The sequence below is a fragment of the Silurus aristotelis genome (genome assembly GCF_946808225.1).
Source record: "Silurus aristotelis genome assembly, chromosome: 13".
Taxonomy (NCBI): domain Eukaryota; kingdom Metazoa; phylum Chordata; class Actinopteri; order Siluriformes; family Siluridae; genus Silurus; species Silurus aristotelis.
The window spans coordinates 14126329-14145824 of NC_139586.1; the positions used below are offsets into that span (position 1 = coordinate 14126329).

General features: G+C 38.1%; 1 protein-coding gene and 1 long non-coding RNA gene across 3 annotated transcripts in view; both read right to left on the reverse strand.

The window, feature by feature from the left end:
- The window catches only part of sbf2 (SET binding factor 2), a 113817-nt gene that overhangs the window by 34691 nt on the left and 59630 nt on the right, over positions 1–19496 (reverse strand). For both annotated transcript variants that reach the window (XM_083558696.1, XM_083558695.1), the window contains exon 17: positions 7690–7758. In XM_083558696.1, the coding sequence (XP_083414822.1) occupies positions 7690–7758 (69 nt within the window). The remainder of the gene's footprint in view (positions 1–7689; positions 7759–19496) is intronic.
- Positions 15722–19276, reverse strand: LOC310735755. The gene is made up of 2 exons (XR_014536375.1): positions 16294–19276; positions 15722–16118 (listed from the first exon to the last, which is right to left on the reverse strand). It is a non-coding gene; the product is annotated as an uncharacterized lncRNA (long non-coding RNA).

Here is a 19496-nt window from a genome sequence, read left to right on the forward strand (position 1 = left end):
AGCTTAAAAACAATCTGAAAAGAGTCTTGTCCAGTTCCAGAAGTTTAAACAGTGGCCAGGGTGCTGAAGTGCTTCCTGTGCACTATGGCATGTAGACCTTGACCACAGAGGGTAACGGGGAAAGATGACAAAAGCTCTGGAGGACTGCCAAGCTCACTCGGCAAAACCTGGTGAGAGGGTAAACCGCATGAGCAGATGCTTTTACAGCGCATTCTAAACAGCTAGAGGCTGTGGCGGAGGCGGCGACATTCGTTATTCTACGGCAGTAAAAATGCCTTCAGCTACCGAGCTGCCGAACATCGTAAAACCGGGACGCAGCTCTGTAGTCGAGATCCCAGCATGGACAAAAATAACATAAAAATGATTTTACTGGCTAATTATTCAAATATTTGGGACCCGCTGTAACGAAAATAAATACGTGTAAGGACACTGGTTAAAGTAAGAGTGATCTGGTTAATGGGGCTATAAATTGTAGGCAAGTCAGACTGTGAACATTTTTTCTAAGTATGCAGGCAGGCTTTGAGAAAAGTGATAAAACTTTGGGCCTCGTATTTTTTCCCCTGGATGAGCAATGCAACATTACTCAAACACACACACACACACACACACACACACACACACACACACACAGCCACGTGGACGGCATCTGCTCACAGTAATTGAATGAGCAGAATCAACAAGCAGCCAGTGAGCCATGAGTAAGATCAATTAGTGAAAGTCAGAGTGTGTTTGTCTTTGAACACTCTAAACTACCTGTCGAGAGGTTACAAAGTGAACTGATTGGCAGGATCATGCAAGTTTGTTTTGTCTCCACCTCGCGCTTTGAGGGAATTTTTTTTATTATTATTAAACTTAAAAACATACACAACAATGGCAGTTGTATAAAAATAATCTAGAGTTAGCGCAGTGTCACTGTGGCTACTCACTCCGACCAGAAATTGCATAAAAACTCAGAAAAATAAATAAATAAATAAATAAATAAATAAATAGTGCTAACATTAGCTGCTAAGCTGAATGTGGCTAGCAGCTAACACTATGGATTCTTAAGCGTTTTATTTTGAGCTTCAAGATTTTCTTTTAAAAAGAGAAGATCCTGACAATTCCACATATCGAGGGGGTGAATGAATGAATGATGTTTGGAAGGAATGAGACAAAGTATGCCTAAATAAGTAGAACATATTTTTGGAATATTAAATATAAATGTAAAACACACACACACACACACACACACACACACACACTGTATTACCCAAATAGCGGTCTAGCAAATGTAAATTATTTAAATTAATTAAATTAATTTAATTGATTTATTTATAGAATGATATTAATAAATCAAACACTGATTGATATCTATTAAAATGATCATGAGCCCAATATCATCTTTTTAACGACTTCAAAAAACCCCGCAAATAAGGCCACGGGTGTTGAAGCAAGTTAGAATCAGTTTTTTCTCTCAAAATGTTTCGCTTGCCGTTGAAATGATGCTGAACTGTATGTTCATGTAGACACCAGCAAGCGGCAAACAAAAGTTTCTAACAGAGCGCACGCTCCACCCTGATTGGTGGCTCGCTGTGTATTTTACCAGTTATGTTTTTGTCCACTCATAAATGAAACGGAACGACTGGTTTCGCAAAATGTTGAGGTTGAGTAAAAAGATATTTCATTTTGGAATGTAGTGAAGTTAAAATCAAATGAAAGTTTCCCTAAATTTGAAATACTTCAGTAAAGTACAAACACGTGAAAAAGCTAAAGTACAGTAACGAATTACATTTACATCGTTGCTGTCCACCACTGTTCCTTATGTTGTGTGCAGTAACATTTGGAGGCACAATATACAGTGTCAATATCCCATATTATATGTAGTGTACAAAAAAAAAGGGGAACAGAAAGCATTTAAAGATTTGTGCAAACTTGGATTATAAATGTAAGACCATGTTAAACTAAGAAAATGGGGTTAGATAAAAGCGAGAACATGACCATAGAAGAGTTTAAAGCGCAGTGCAATATTTCTGTTTGGTTTTGACTCTCTACAGTTAAACAAGGCAAGAGAAGATGCGAGCCGACTTGTAAAATATATTTTATGTAGCTGTAGCACTGGCTAATGACTTGCTTGAATTCTGTGAGGTAAGAGGAATAGCATTCATTACTGCCATCAATGACATGAGGGTTTAAACACAGCAGGTTCTCAAAAGGACACTATTCACACTTAGTGATACAGGTGTCCTTAATTGACCTGCCTGGGACTCGTGGTTAATCTTCCATCCATGTTAAAACTATAAACACGATTACATCACGCTCCATGGCACGGCGTGACCCAACACTTCAACCCTGTACACCTGGAAACAGGAAGAGAGAAGCATCCAAACCAGGATTTCTGATCCTTCTATCATGTCCTCCTCTCACCTCTGTATCTCAGTTTAGTGTCAAAAGAGGAGAAGAGACAGAATACACAAAAAGGTTTAGTGCCTTGATCTCCTGCCAAGAGTGCTTCAAGAATCCAGTAACACACTGGATGCATAAGTACAGTCCTGGGAGCTGAAGTAGTGGGGGGGTATGAGAAGGACGGCTGTGCAAATGTTTGCAAAAAGTTCCTGCCTCAGCTTTAGGTGAAAGATTGATAACGCGAGGAATAAATCACGGGCCTAGCCTTGATCTGCCTGCGTAAGCAAACGTGAAAACAAACATCATTGGTTTGGAAAGCTGGGAGAAATTGGATTCATGAAACGTGGACAAGCACGCAAAGGTTTCAAGATTTCATTAATATCTCAAGCCCATATCAGAAATGTCTCATTTTATACAAACTTTGTAGTACGTCCTCTTTTAACATCACTTTTAATCAGTTTTTCCTTGTGTAATGCAGAACAGGAATGACAAGAAATTCATGTTGAAGAATAGTTTTCAGATGTCTGAAGGCAGCACAGCTGGTCAGTATACTTGTGATTTTAAGCTGCATTCTCAATAAAGAGGGAAAAAAAAAGTTCTGCAATGTTCTGGTTGCGGAAATACACATCATTAACTGTCTTACAAACAAATTACACGATTTGTGTGTGATTGACCCCCACACACACACACACACACACACACACACATATCCCACAATCCCCCCCCACCCCGACGGTGTGCCGAGAAAAAGTGCTTGTTGATTCTGTGGGGATTCGAGCCTCAAATCACAGATGCACTCACTGCTCATGTATTCCGGAGAAAAATCAAACTCAGATTTCCTTCTGGCTGCAAGAAGACGATGCAGATGAACAGAAAAAAGACATTTTTGACTGACTGCATATGGCAGGTGCCCTTATTTAGAGCGACTTTTATTTTATTTATACACCTGATAAGTTGAGGGTTGGGGCCTTGCTCAGGGGCACATCACTAATAACCTGAAGGCAGCAAGATCTGAACTTACAACCTCCAAATCGGACGTCCAGCAACCTAATCACTGGGCTACTATTTAATTGACTTCAATAAAAATTGGCCTTAAACTAAAGAGTGATGCAGCAGTGCTTGAGCTTTTTTAGTTAACTTATTTCCTCATCTGTTAAAAAAAATATATAAACCAGCTTCCAATACCAGACTCGGTGCCATCATAGCTCACTATGGACATGAAGCAAATTCAATATGTTGTTTTGCATTCTGGGACTCCACCAATGTTTTTGCACCAGTATTAAGCCTATAGTGGACCAGGACCTTTTAATAAACACTAAGACAAAAAAAAAAAGTAAACTAATAGCACAGTGAATAGAAAACAAAACTGAGTTCTGTGAAAGTGTGGGTTGCGTTGGCCCTCAGCCGCAGGGCAGATGTGCTGCAAAATATTTAAGGGATTTTATTTGAGGACAGAGCAGGTGCTGTTGTTGTGGAAAGGAAACAGGAATCGCTCTGAATAACTTGGTTACATCAGACATCCCATAGGCAAGCAGTGAGTCACTCTGTCAATACACACTCTCTCACATACTCAGAGCAGGGAAACTGACAAAGATCCATTGTGTCTATGTCTGTGAGAACTGTGTGGACACTGTGGTCAGTTAATCTGGTCACACAGAGTCATGGTAACTCAGCATCCGAGCACAAATATATAAATAAACAAATACATAAATCCTGGCAGTGTTCCTGTTATGAACATGCTTATTTACTCATCCATTCTTGACTTGGATTTTCTCACGTTGCTTTTTTCCAGTGGTGGACAGTAAAAAAAAGTGAATGTAATTCGTTATTGTACTTAAGGTGTTTTTTCACGTATCTGTACTTTAAAGTATTTCCGTTTGGCGAGACTTTTACATTAACTTCACTATATTTCAAAGTCACATATCGTACTTTTTACTCAATCGTGAAATCAGTCGTTCCTTTTTTATTTATGAGTAAATAAAAGCATAATTGGTCAAGCACACAGCAAGCCACCAAGCAGGGTAGAGTGTGTGTTCTGTATTGAACTTGTTTTGAGTGTCGCTTGACAGTGGAGAATTTAGGCATAGGCGACATGGGCAACCCGCCAGGGCAGCATCTTGCTGGGGGGTGTGGCAAAAATCGATCATGTGGTGGTGTTTTTTCCCCACTCATTTGCATGGTCGCATCAATTCTTGTATCATGTCACATATCATTGGTTGATGTCATCTCAGCTTTCAGGGTTTCCAGTGGGAGATCTGACATCACATCAGGTCACAGTGAGAGCAAATTAAAATTATGAATAACAAAAAAAGGGTCTAAACCCTCGTGCAAAAGATAAAGGTGTTTGCAGCTCTATCACTCATCTCGTTATGAGTATAGTCAAAGATAATGCATTTAATAAAACAGGTGAAAAACTGTGTCACATATATGCTTTTACGGAACAATATTTTTAGCTGCATAACATCAAAATGTATAGTATGTAGTTTATTATAATGTGTGAAGCAACGAAACAATTACAACCTAACTAGTCTAGTTTACTAATTATAGTTAAACAGCACTTATTAATTTGGTTACCTTTTATTGAGGTGATGTCATAAACGTTTTCTGGTATTGTACTGAAAAGGTCCTAAACTGAAGTCAGTAAGAAGAATCTCTAGTGCAGCTTAAAAGGTTCATTTAAAACACAAGCTTATAGATGTTGTATGTATCTTTTGGCTACAATTAGCCAAGGAGTTTTATGGTTCTTGGTTCTGAAAGTTTAATAAATAATGCACAAAGAAGTGTATTTAATCGTGAAATAAATACATGTAGATTGATATTAATACATGATAAGGAGAAATGTATCCAAATTTGTGAATTGCTCTTAGAATGGTAGCTAAAGCAGAGAGGAAACTAATCAATGGGGAAAAGTTGGGTCATGGCGTCGTTCACCCGGGGTGTCAATCAAGCCACTGCCGTTAGGCGTCAGTGCAACAGCAAGCAGGAGATTTTGAGAGTAATAAATGGTGGAAAAAAATTATATACACACCATATACATACATACCAACACACTATATTGCCAAAACTATTCGCTCGCCTGCCTTTACATGCAAATGAACTTGATTAACATCCAATTCTTAATCTATAGGCTTTGATATGATGTTGGCCCTTTGCAGCTATAACAGCTTCAACACTTCTGGAAAAGCTTTCCACAAGGTTTAGGAGTGTGTTCATGGGGATTTTTTACCATTGATCCATAAGTGCATTTGTGAGGTCAGACACTGATGGTGGACGAGGAGTCTTGGATCACAGTCTCCGCTTTAATTCATCCCAAAGGTGTTTTATCAGGTTGAGGTCCGGACTCTATGCAGGAAAGTCATGTTTTTCCACACCAAACTCACTCATCCATGTCTTTATGCTTTGTGCACTGGTGCAGTCATGTTGAAACAGGAACGGGCCGTCCCCAAACTGTTTCCACAAAGTTGGGAGCATGAAATTGTCCAAAATGTCTCGGTATTAAGTATTAAGAGTTTCTTTCACTGGAACTAAGGGGCTGAGCCCAACTCCTCAAAAACAACCCCACATCATAATCCCCCTTCATTCAGACAAGTAGCGTTCTCCTGGCAACCTCCAAACCCAGACTCGTCCATCGGATTGGCAGACAGTGAAGCATGAGTCCTCACTCTAGAGAACACTCCACTGCTCTAGAGTTCAGTGACGGCGTTCTTTACACCACTGCATCTGATGCTTTGCGTTGCACTCGGTGATGTAAGGCTTGGATGCAGCTGCTTGACCATGAAATCCCATTCCATGCAGCTCTCTACTCACTGTTCTTGCGCTAATCTGAAAGCCACACGAAGCAACTGCTGACCCGCTCTGTGATTGTATAATATAATTGTAATATATTTATAATACCACCAACAGTTAACTGTGGAATATTTAGTAGCAAGGAAATTTCACGACTGGACTAATTGCACAGGGGACATCCTATCACGGTACCACGCTGGAATCCACTGAGCTCCTGAGAGCAACCAGTTCTTTCACAAATGTTTGTAGAAGCGGCCTGCATGCCCCAGTGCTTGATTTTATACACCTGTAGCCATGTAGGTGATTGGAACATCTAAAAAACAACAGTAGAACTCACGGCTATGTTTAATAATGAAAATATTTTCACACACAATGCGAAGGGAACTCAAGGGATTGTGACTAAACAGCTGTGAAGCCTTAAGAAAACCACTTATCAGTGAAGCTAATCGAAATATAAAACTTCAATTTGGTAGGGAGCTTAAAGATTGGACTCTGGAGCAATGGAAGAATGTCATGTGGTCTGATAAGTCCAGATTTACCCTGTTCCAGAGTGATGGGCGCATCAGGGTAAGAAGAAAGTGGATGAACCCATCATGCTGAGTGCCTACCGCACAAGCCTGTGGGGGCAGTGCTATGATCTGGGTTCAGTAACGTTATGTGCCCCAACAATGAGGTCAGCTGACTACCTGAATATACTGACTGACCAGGTTATTCCATCAATTGATTTTTTTTACTCCCGGATGGCACGGCATATTCCAAGATGACAATGCCAGGATTCATCGGGCTCAAATTGTGAAAAAGTGATTCAGGGAGCATGAGACATCATTTTCGCACATGGATTGGCCACCACACAGTCTAGACCTTAACCCTATTGAGAAGCTTTGGGATGTGCTTGAGAAGACTTTTTTTTTGGGTCCGACTCTCCCATCATAAATACAAGATCTTGGTAAAAAATTACTGCAACTCTGGACGGGAATAAATGTTGTGACATTGCAGAAGCTTATCGAAACAATACCACAGTAAAAGTGCCACAATCAAAGCTAAAGGCAGACCAACTAAATCTTAGTGTGTTACTTTTTTTTGGACAGGCATAGTGAGAAAAAGCCACATGGGTCTTTTTTTGTTACATTTCTCTTCTCCAGTTTGTCAAATTGATCTTATGCCTCGGCCAATTTATGAAAGTCAACATATGTTATATGACATGCAAACATCACAAATTTTGCTTTGTGAGGTCATTAGAAATATTGTACAAAAGCTGATTCACTGTATTTAATTGTAACTGTATGCTACTATGGTTACAGTTGTTTGTAATTGCGATTAAACTGACAGACCAATCATAATCGGCTAGTCAGACTGAACATTGTATAATCAGAATTAAACATTCTTTTCCTATAAATAACAAGAAGAAAAATATATACAAAAAACCCCACACCACCACAGTATTCCTACAAGTGACATCTAGTCATTTCTCATGACATCATTTTGAAACCATAGGAAGAGCTGAGCGCAGTGTGCACTTACCCGATAAAAGACTGTGGTCAGTGGAAGCAAAGCTGCAGCCACTGTATACTCTTCAGAATTGGAGCAGTCCTGTGGGCAGAGATAATAAGAGTGGATGACTAACGAGAAAAAATATATATATTATATATATATCTGATATTAGGCACAAGAAAATATTCCTGTTACAACAACGCAGTGGGTCACATTATTAAAAAGAAAATAAATATTTTTGTACTATAACTACACTCACACTTCCTAACAATTCTTGGCCTTATCAGAGTTCTGGCAGGAACACTGTGCATTAGCTCACTGTGCTTCCACATGCACTTATATAAACTTTTCTATGATTCACTTGTTCATATAAAAAAAAAAAAAAAAAAAAAAAAAAAAAAAAAAAAAAAAAAAAAAAAAAAGAAAGATACAATCAACAAAGTAACAACATGTTCATGAACTTTTAACACAATGTTGATGGAAATGTGCGACTCGAAATAAACACAATACTCTGTATTAATATCTCATTTTATCCTAATATGTACCACAGAAAAAGACAATAATCAATAAACTTACTGTAAATGTGTGCTGATTATGACAAATCGCTCAGTATAAAATAACGTAAACATGCTTGAGTTTTTATTCATCAAGATTCTCTACATTTACGGAAAAAAGTAAATATTTTTATTACAATATTATACAATATTTTATACAACATTGTCAGAAGACACATGTATCACGACAGATACTGAGGAATTACATATAAGTTTGTTTTTGGCAGATGGACATTAATGTTATTTACAAATCGCTGAACGTTTCACTACAACAATCTTTCAACTATCTTCCGGCTTTTCCCATTAGGGGTCGCCACAGCGGATCATCCGTCTCCATACCCCTCTGTCCTCTACATCTGCCTCTTTCAACACAACTACATGCATGTCTTCCCTCACCACATCCATAAACCTCCTCCTTGGTCTTCCTCTTTTCCTCCTTCCTGGTGGCTGCATCCTCAGCATTCTCCTACTGATATACCTCATGTCCCTCTTCTGCACATGTCCAAACCATCTCAATCTCACCTCCCTCATCTTGTCTCCAAAACGTCCTACATGCGCTGTCCCTCTAATAAACTCATTTACAACTATACTAAATAAATACCAAACGTGAAAAAAAAACAAAAATATTCTTGTTAAATTTCGATGATTTGAGATGATTTAAAATGTACTAAGAAAATGAAACTGATAATAAAAGTGTCCATTTAGAAAACTACGAGAAACACAAATGCCTGCAAATATCGGCGAGTCAAGAATCATGGTGTAAAAAGATCACAATGCATCTTCAGATTCTTTAAACAGAAGAGCAACATAAATAGCAGTTGAACAAATAAGTAAATAATTTGTGGAAGAAAAAGCATCTGGAGACAGAACGCCTGTGACAAATAGCTGGATTTACTACAACATAAATAAGGAGCATCATCCAGGAAATGGAAAAGTCTTCACAATTATGTAACGATTGATATTTCTTGACACAAAGATGTCAAAACTGGTAAGATCTGCTTGATTTGTATTTTAGGCATGGAGCATTTTTTAATTTGCCTTGTGCTGTAGGAAACACCCCCTTTTTTTTTTTTTTTTTTTTTACAAAGGAAACAAAAAATGTCTTCCTTTAATAAAAAAAAAGCTACAAGACTGGAATGTAAGGAAAGAAACAAACGCAAAACAGAAGTGAAGAACATGAAAGCCACTGATTCCCCCCTCCGCAACACCCCCAACACCCCCCATAGACCAAGTGTGCAACAGATTTTCCTCTAAGTGTCTTACAAGGCTGTTATATAACGCACAGCACTGTTTATATGAATTCCAGAGAGAGAAAAAAGAATGCATCACAGCTGAAGAATAGCAGTTTGTATATCCATTGATAATCAACTATCCTACAATTTGTATAATTCTTTAAGCTGATAAACTCTGGAACCTTTTTAGAATCCCAGAAACTGCTGAATGCAAAATTAGACTTGGATTTAAAAAACAATCAAATTAGATTTTTGCATGCATCTATTCACATTTATGGAATTAAGGCATCGTATCCAGAGTGACTTATTAATGATCGCACTTATACAACTGAGCAGTTGAGGGTTAAGTGCCTTGCTCAAGGGCCCTGTAGTGGCAGCTTAGCGATTACAGCCTTCACGCTTTTTCACTGCTTTTACACATTCATTTGTTTGTCAATTTCAAACAATTAAAAATGTGGCCCGGGTTCGATTCCCGGTCAGGGAACCGACCCCAGCTATTAGGGTTGCACAAGCCAGTGCCGGTTTCAAGCCCAGATAAATGGGGAGGGTTGCGTTAGGAAGGGCATCCAGCGTAAAAACATGTTCCAAATCCAACATGCGGATCATGAAAACGGATGATCCGCTGTGGCGACCCCTAATGGGAGAAGCCGAAAGAAAGAAAGAAAGAAAGAAAGAAACAGTAGCCTTAGTCGGATTGGATCAGTTTACCCGATTATATATTTTTTCTTTTTACGTTTCTCAGGGGTGAATATCGTGCATTGTCCCAGTGTTTTCTATGAACTTGTACATTCGTATCATGTGATCTATGATCATGCTTCATTCACAAGTTCCATACGTTTGCAGAGACACTGGATTTTATTCTAAAGTAAAAGCTTTGGAAAGTGTTTATTGTATGAGGAGGAACACTCGATTAAATACACCATGTAACAGCACCCAAATGTATAGTTTTTCCCCCCAACGTGAGGCAGCAGCTGCAAATGAAATATTACGTATTTAAACTAAATCTTTTACATGAGCAATGGGTTTGAGGAAAAAACACCATAAAAATTTTTATTTTTTTTCTTCTTCTAAGAGAAGGACAAAAACACTGACAGCTAATCCAGCCTGAAATACAGTGTCCTTTAATAGAAGCATTTACTCCAGGCAGGGCTGCAACAACTAATCGATAAAATTGATAATGAAATTTATTGTCAACGAATGCCGTTATCGATTAGTGGGGCTGCTCAAGTTACAGTTTAGCGTGACGGTAAACGAACACAAAAACAGAAAACACACTGGTGTCACGGATGAAGGTGAAACATCAGCACTGGAAGCAGAAACTGTATAATCCTACGAATAGTATTTTCTAGTATTTGTACTAATAGAAAATAGTACAGATGATTGAAGTGCTATTGTGTAAACTGTTTGTAACTTTGTGACAGTCGCACTGGATCTGTTCCGTCGTGCCTCGCGAGCATCAGGTTGCGCAATCAGCACACTCGCGACATCGTGATGGATTCAATTAAATCTAAAAGCAGCAAATAACAGCAGCAGTCAACGATTACATTTTTAGTCACTGTTGTGGTTTTCAGCAAATGCTCATGCATTTGTACACCAATGCATATTTTTTTTTTTTATCAGGTCTGTTAGCGTTTCTCCATTCCATTCTGTTTTTATAGCATTTTTGTCTACTACGACAGTAACTTCTTTATATTTAAACGTTATTTACTGCGGCTTTACTACTTTACTTTCAAATGCTTGTTTCCAATGTTTGTATATTTAATTTAGGCATATATCATTTAAATATCATACAAAACTTAAATTCATTATATGATAGATGCTTATATCTTCAAAACTGAGCAAAATGTCTATTTTTTTATGCATGGTTGTTAATTTGTCATCTGCAATCATCATTAAAAACATTGCAAATCTTAATTTACACAATTTACACCTTGCATGCACAAATGTTTCTGATAAAAAAACAAAAAAAAAGCAACCCAGCATGAGTAAATAAAGCTTTAAAATGAGTATAAGTATAAAAAATAAAAATTTCAAAATTATATATAGTTAAATTTAATATATGGCTTAAATAGTTATATTAAGCCAAATAGCTTATTTATTTAAATAAATAAATAAATAAATAAATAAATAAATAAATAAATAAATAAATAAATGAATGAATGAATAATTGAACTGATTAATTCGAAATAATCGTTAGTTGCAGCCCTAACCCCAGCACCACGTTTACATCTAATCCCATTCAGATAATGCTTCAAATGGGATAAAAGCTTTAATATGATTGGTTAAAAAGTGCTGATAATTTTTTTAAATAGAAGCTGACAGAAGTACAGCTACAAAAACACAGGTTTATATTAATCCACTTGTTCAAATACAATATTCTTTTCTTTTTTTTTTTTTTGTAACAATAAAAATCAATACTAAAGCTCTATTCAGAGAGGATTAGACAGACATCATGTTCGAGGATCATTTCCTATATCACAGGAGCCCTGTGTGATTTTATTTCCACTCGAATTGGCCACGTCTGTATTTTTCTCTGTCCTCAGAGATAATTACAGGTCGAAGTACCTGCTGTTTTTCCACAAAAAAAAATACAAAAACTCAGCACCTGTCTGATCATATTAGCGCAGTTCATATACACACTTCTGTGAGTTTCTTTGCAGATGTTATCTCACGTTAGGAAAAATAAGAATGTTTTTGACTCCTGTTGCTTGCCGATATTAAATATGTTTTGGGGGAAAAAAAAAATTCCTTTAAAAAAGGGACCTGGGAAAGCATTTTCAGGATGAAAAGAAAATAAAATCATAAAAATAAAAGCATGCTGGACGCCAGCTTGAGGATTTATTGTGATCCTGAGTGACCGTCGAAACATCTGGGTTCGTAGAAATGACCCGCTAGAAACCCGGTCCTCATGTGGTCATTTTATTGCTGTCCGTATATCATAGTTTTATCATTGAGGAGTAAACTTTGAAAAGGCCACATTTTCAGTGATGAGATGTTTAACATTTTAAGAAGTCGTCTCCAGTATCAGTGCTTTGAATCGGTTGCAATGCTGTAAAATTTCTAGAAAATGAAATAAAAGAATGTTGGTATTTTTTTAAAAGCAAACTCAGATGTATTTACATGTAAGTGCATATATGGAAGTTTTTTTGTTTATCAATTGTTACAGCAAAGCGTATGTCTGATCAGTACATCCAAAAAATACATCCTTATAAGCTGCAATGGCTTAAAGCCTAAATAGAGTTTTACAAATGTGGAGTTAAAATTTTTTTTTTATGGAAGTCAGTAGTCATTTTGGCCATCTTAAGCTTCTGGAACAGGAACACCATGATTCAATAAATCAGCTAGAAAAACTTTTTGCACTTAGTACATGCTATATTCAGAAATTTTGGCTGATAATCAGAAGAGGAAGAAAAAGAAGAGAAGGAGAAGGAAGAGAAAGTAGAAGAGGAATCTTAAACAGGAAAACAGCTAGTAGTCGTTATTAATGAAACAAAGCATAACTAGAAAAAAAAAATATGAAAGAAGAAAAAAAAAAAAAACAAAAGCAGAAAATCAAGAGCCCAATTATGCAGAACAGTCATGCAATAGATGACAAGAGTGAACTTGTTTTACAATCCGCCAACATGAACTTTTAGATCAACGATTTCTCAATAATTAACACCACGATGCTTTATGGGAAATCAGAGAGAGTCAGAGTTTCTGCTGCTGGTTAGAGGTTATATTAGGAACCGATCAAAACACTCCGATGTGAATTAGACCAGATTGGACAGTTAATGTTGGACACTGATTCGCCTTTGATGCTCAAGACATGGCTTTAATAAAGGGCTGAATTGAACCAATCAGCATACCGTGACACTTCCACTGGCCAGAAAACATCCAGGTTATTAAATTCATCCTGCTTCAAACAGGACGAGGGTAAAAAAAAAAAAAATCAGCATGCAAATTTAGAAATTCTTTAAAGAAATAAAAAAAATATGAAGTCCAGGAATAAATAGCCAAACAGACAAACAGTAAACGCCACAGTAAACGTGCATAATCGAGACACCACGCCTTAGCAGTTAAGAACTAAAGTGCAGAAAAAACTATTGTTTCCTGTGAGCTGCAGCACGTATGATGCTTTTACTCAGCTACACAGGAATGCAGGACGAGCTCATGTGTCCATGAGTCAGGTTGCTTTGAGTCCATAAAGTACGTGCTCCTACAGAACTGTCTGCGCGAGTGTGTGTGTGTGTGTGCGCTTCTCGACATGCATTACACCATGTGACCCAGTTCCCTCTGGCCCGTTGACTTTTGTACACACTAAGGCTGGGAAATAAAGACGGATCAGCTTCCTGTACTGCTGCTTCACCGCATTACTTCACACTCTTTCGAGGTTCTGATTTGCGTGGGTGTTAAGAGAAATACGTGTGCCGGGGTGCAAAAATAGCACAATGACCTCTAAAAACCAGGTGCTTCATGACAAGCCTGTGCAAAGCTTTCCTGTATATTTGTTCGCCTGCAATATTTGCTCAGTGAACTGGTGAATAACATCCAGTCATCCGCAATTGTTTGTTCAGCCAGTATGAATAAGTGAAAGACCAGGGCTGATGGTGCTGCGTGAGGTTTACCTGTTGCTACAAAAAGTCAAATAGTTTGCAATAGGAATGATCTCTATCACAGCTTTCCAGTACGCTGTCTCTGTGTTCACGCACACGGACAGACAGAAAGAGAGAAAGCTATTATCTCAGTAAGTGAATGCTGTGAAAGGATTTTTAAATTAAACAGGGCCTGGAATGAGAGAAGATTAAAAAATGGATTCCTGAGTGCTTTTTCTTAAAGCTTTTAATCACTATTCTGTCTAAGAATAGCTAGTCTAGTCCTAATTCGTTCATCAAAAATACTCTCAAAGCGTGTTTAAGACACAGAGGAAGTTACTGACAAATAACTATTTCAAACATTTGACCTTACTGTGACCGTGACCTTGATTTGGGTCATTCCACACTGATAAGTTCATCTGTTGGTTATAATAATAACTGTATAAAAATTTGGATAGCGTTTAAGATACTGTTTTTGAGAGATTATTAAAGGGACACATTTAAAAAAAATAAGTGTGAGCATTACAAAGGCCTAATGAATAATTACTTTTCTTTTTTTTTTTCCTACACATTCGTATTTACACAAGTATTTTTAATGCACATTTAAAGAGCCGGAATTAAAAAATTTTATTTTATTTTTTTATGAAATTTTTTTTTACCCTTTTTAATTCTAAAATGGAACATATATAAATATATCATTTGGTACCTGGGGCTTCAGTGGGGACGTACCCAACTTTACCCACTTCTTAATACACCACTATCACGTCGCAATTATAGAAACCATCAATACTACAAAAACGCAATATAACAACACGTGGCATTACAGAGAGAGACATTTTACATTTGGAGGGTGAAAACCATTTTACCTCTACACTACCACCTGAACTGTGCCACCTACATCATCTGGAAACCACTTATCAGTGAGGCTAATCGAAATATAAAACTTCAATTTGGTAGGGAGCTTAAAGATTGGACTCTGGAGCAATGGAAGAATGTCATGTGGTCTGATAAGACCAGATTTACCCTGTTCCAGAGTGATGGGCGCATCAGGGTAAGAAGAAAGGTGGATGAACCCATCATGCTGAGTGCCTACCGCACAAGCCTGTGGGGGCAGTGCTATGATCTGGGCTCAGTAACGTTATGTGCCCCAACAATGAGATCAGCTGACTACCTGAATATACTGACTGACCAGGTTTTTCCATTAATGGATTTTTTCTTCCCTGATGGCACAAACACGGTCCAACAAAATATTAGTGTGTGACACTTGTTTTGGACGGGCAATGAATATATGTTTTTAACACACACACACACACACACACACACACACACACACACACACACACACACACACAAAAACACACACACACAAAAACACACACACACAAAAACACACACACACAAAAACACACACACACACACACACACACACACACACACACACACAAAAAAACACACACACACACACACACACAAAAACACACACACACACACAAAAACACACACACACACACACACACAAAAACACACACACACAAAAACAAAACACACACACACACAAAAACACAAAAACACACACACACACACACACACACAAAAACACACACACACACACACACACACACACACACACACACACACACACACACACACACACACACTTACATATATACAGTGGTGTAAAAAAGTGATTGCCCCTTCCTGATTTCTTATTTTTTTGCATTTCTGCATAAATGCCTTTATAACCTTTTCCAGACTGATAGTCTCATTTGTTTCTGAATTTCTTTGGATCTGGGCATGATGTCTAGCTTTTAAGGCTCTTTTGGCAGTAATCGGGTGTGGCTAGAGAAATTTTACTCAGGTGTGATAAAGTAGAAATTTAACAGGAGGTCACACAGGGCCATGTACTTTTGGATTTAGTTTTCCCTCAATAATAAAAACCTTTATTTAAAAATTGCATGTTGTGTTCACTTGTGTTATCTTTTACTAATATTTACAACAGTTTGATGATCTGAAAAATAAGAAATGTGTGTACACCACTGTGTGTGTATATATATTTCTTACAATTATTGCTTTTTATTTTTTATTTATTATAATACATTCTTTTGGCTTCTACCATTAGGGGTCGCCACAGTGGACCATCCGCATGTTTGATTTGGCATGTTTTTACACTGGATGCTCTTCCTAACGCAACCCTCCCCATTTATCCGGGCTTGTGCAACCCTAATGGCTGGGGTTGGTTCCCTGACCGAGGATCGAACCCGGGCCGCATAATACATGTTTACCAGTTATTAAAAAACGTGTAATGAAATATATCCATTTAACAGTTGAAAATAGTAAGTATGGCCTTCAAGGAGAGGGTGCATGTCGCTTCTGTTTTTAATGCTACTTTTATTTCTTCAAAATAATATATGCTGGACTCTCTACTTGCACATTTAAGAGGTGTAGAACGCAGTTATTGTTGATAGACTACACGATGGGATGATCAACGCCGCGTGTCCACGAGAGGATTAAACTCAGAGCTGAGTGCCGAGTCCTGTAATGCTGCACTGAATAAGAGTTTTGCTAGTATGCAGTTTGGGATGTGGCTCAAGTATCTGAGGATTTAATCGTGTGCTGCTGTTACCTCAGTTTTACTGATTCATAATGATAATAAAAATAAAGTGTGTCACGGTTCTTGAAGAGACCAGGAGAACGGTGCCGGTCAGTGTAAAGACCAAAAACTGTCACCTCGATTGCACTGCAGATCATTTTGTTATGATTTGCTAAAACACAAATACATATAGGCAGAGCCAAGCAAAATGACTCAAGTGACAGGATATAAACCAAGTTAATGATTAACATGAAATGTTAATCACTAGCGGGCTATTTCGAGAACAAATAAAAGCAGAAACAAAAAGAGCTCCATAATGTACATTTAAAAATGTATTTATTTAAATATTAAATTGACTCTCTCTCTCTCTCTCTCTCTCTCTCTGTGTCTCTCTCTCTCTCTCTCACTCTCTCCCTCCCTCCCTCCCGATTGTCAATCTTTTGGACTTCTTTTTTGCCTCAAGTAGGTGATGTTTGAGCTTTTGTATTTGTCATATGACTACAAATTTCACTAAAATTCTGACAGACCCTATTTCAAAGGGCTGAACATGAATTACAGTGCGAATCACAACTGTAATCACAACAGTAATCAGAAACCTTTTTTTTTCTTCCAACAAGCCAATAAACGTTTAAGGATACTAGATTTAAAACAGCAAAAAGACTGCTTGCAGAACACCACCCACATGCACAGCATTAAGTAACGGATTCCAACGTTTTTCCAAGTCTCATAGCTAAGTCATCTGTCACTGTGCAGGAAATGGCTTGGATGCCAGGATGCTTTTGCACTCTTGTCTCCCCTGCAGAGCCTCTGCTTGTGTTGCTTAACATCCTGTCCCAAAATCTGGTCCATTACTATTGCCTTCACCCACGCACCAGTCCAAATCCAAACAAGACTCTACTCTAAATACTACAATTATACTTATTAGCATGTGTGTTATCTAGGCCTTGTGGTTATTAAAGCTCTTCATTTATGGACTGCTCAAACAGCAACAGTTGAATATTGTAAAGACTGAAGCTGGCTGATGCCATGCATCAGGAATGATTAATTCGACAGCATTATTCCCTCATTTTCAAAAAAAAGAAACCTGAGCTGACCCCACCAGCAGATGTGCTGCCCCTAATACAGAGTTGTGTTACTCATGAATATTCATAGCATGTAAACGACTTATAAACAGAAGCTCAGTGCTGATTCAGGAATGCAGGAGTCACAGGAACAAGCATGTAAACACTAATGCAGCAGTTCCTAAACAGAGGAAACGGACCATGAGCAGAGCAGGCGTCATCGTTTCCAGATAACACCAGCTCATCTCAAAGTGTTGCGAGACAAGACAAAAAGCCTTCCACTGACAAATGGGTTTCACTCAAGCTTTTAAGCACTGTATCTGATCATTTAGTGCTGAGCGCTGATTGACAGGGTTGTGCCTTTTGCTTCGCCTCCATCTCAAGGCGAGTCTGGAAATAGATTATGGAGTTTCAACAGCTTCACATATGCCTGTGCATAAATATCCAGCTGATTTAGTGCACATGTGGGTATAACTTGTTCATAAAAACACATGGGCTTGAATTTTTAGAGAAGTCTATCAGCAAAAATGTTCCCTCCCCTGTGGCGAATATTATTTCACCTCTGATCTAATGTACAGCCCGTACGCTTATGTAACTATAGCGTGCACTGTTTTTTTTTTTTTTTTTTTTGGGGGGGGATAAAAAAAAAATAAAAACCACATCCTAGTGAAACCAGCGCACTGACAACAGTGGAACGAACAAAACATGTCGTCTGTTGTGCAAAAAAACAAGCCAGAAAATCACGCCGGCATCCAGGACCCCATGTGGATCCCATAACGCCTTGACCTCGCTACGAGTGTGTGCAGGAATGCGCCGCGTTTCTCAAACATAGACAAAAGCGCGGTCCATCTATTTACACTAATGAGCTATTATGCTCGATTACGACATTGACATGTCTGACAAGGAGGCTGATAAGACAAAAAAACGAGGAGCAGATCTTTTCTCTCTTGGGCTGTGCATGTGTGTGTGCTCATTTTTAAGCATCGAGGTCATTACATCCACATCTCATAAACAAGTACTGGCACCACCACTGGCTGTCGTATGTCAGCACTTTTTGTGCTGGACCTCCCTTTGTCTGTATTAAGCGAGGCGATGAGATGTGAAAACAATTCGAGAGCAAGCTAGCTGCTATTTCTGTTTCTTTTCCAGTTCTTCTGAAACTAATCCCTCAACTCCCGGCTCCTTGCAGGAAGAGATGTTTGGAAGAATTTAATACAGGAGCGAGAATTAAAGTGTTCTATGAACTGAAAGCCTAGGAATTCGAAATGATTAAAAAAATTCTTGCGATTCTTCTAATCGTTGCCGGCCAGACTCTCACCTTTGATGTGCGACTAATATTTAGACTGCATACTTGGATGAGAGTTTTATTATCCACAGTGTAACCAGTGCCCCTGATTTTAAATAATAAAAAAGATCATTAAAACTTTGTGTCCCAAAAAATGGAAGATTTATCTTTTCTGCGCGACTGTAAAAGCAAAAATGTGAAAGTTTTTTTTAAGAAGACACTGGGTCAGTACAATAAAATCATATCTGTTACATCCATTGAGACATTCCTTGGACAATGTAGTACATGTCCAGTATTATAAAAAATAATTAAATAAATAAAGATGTCGGTGTGTTTCTGTTTATGAAAGCGAGTGGACATAATGAACCCACTGGCCTCTCTTGGATGAGACTTGGATTTAATGATTCCCAATAGTTGCGCTCTACAATCGGACAAGTGGCTTCTATTAAGACGTCTCCATGTGCCGGTAACCTCCAAAAGATGGTCTCGACACAAAACAGAGGCCTGTTATGAAATAGAATATGCCCTGCTGCAGATTCTG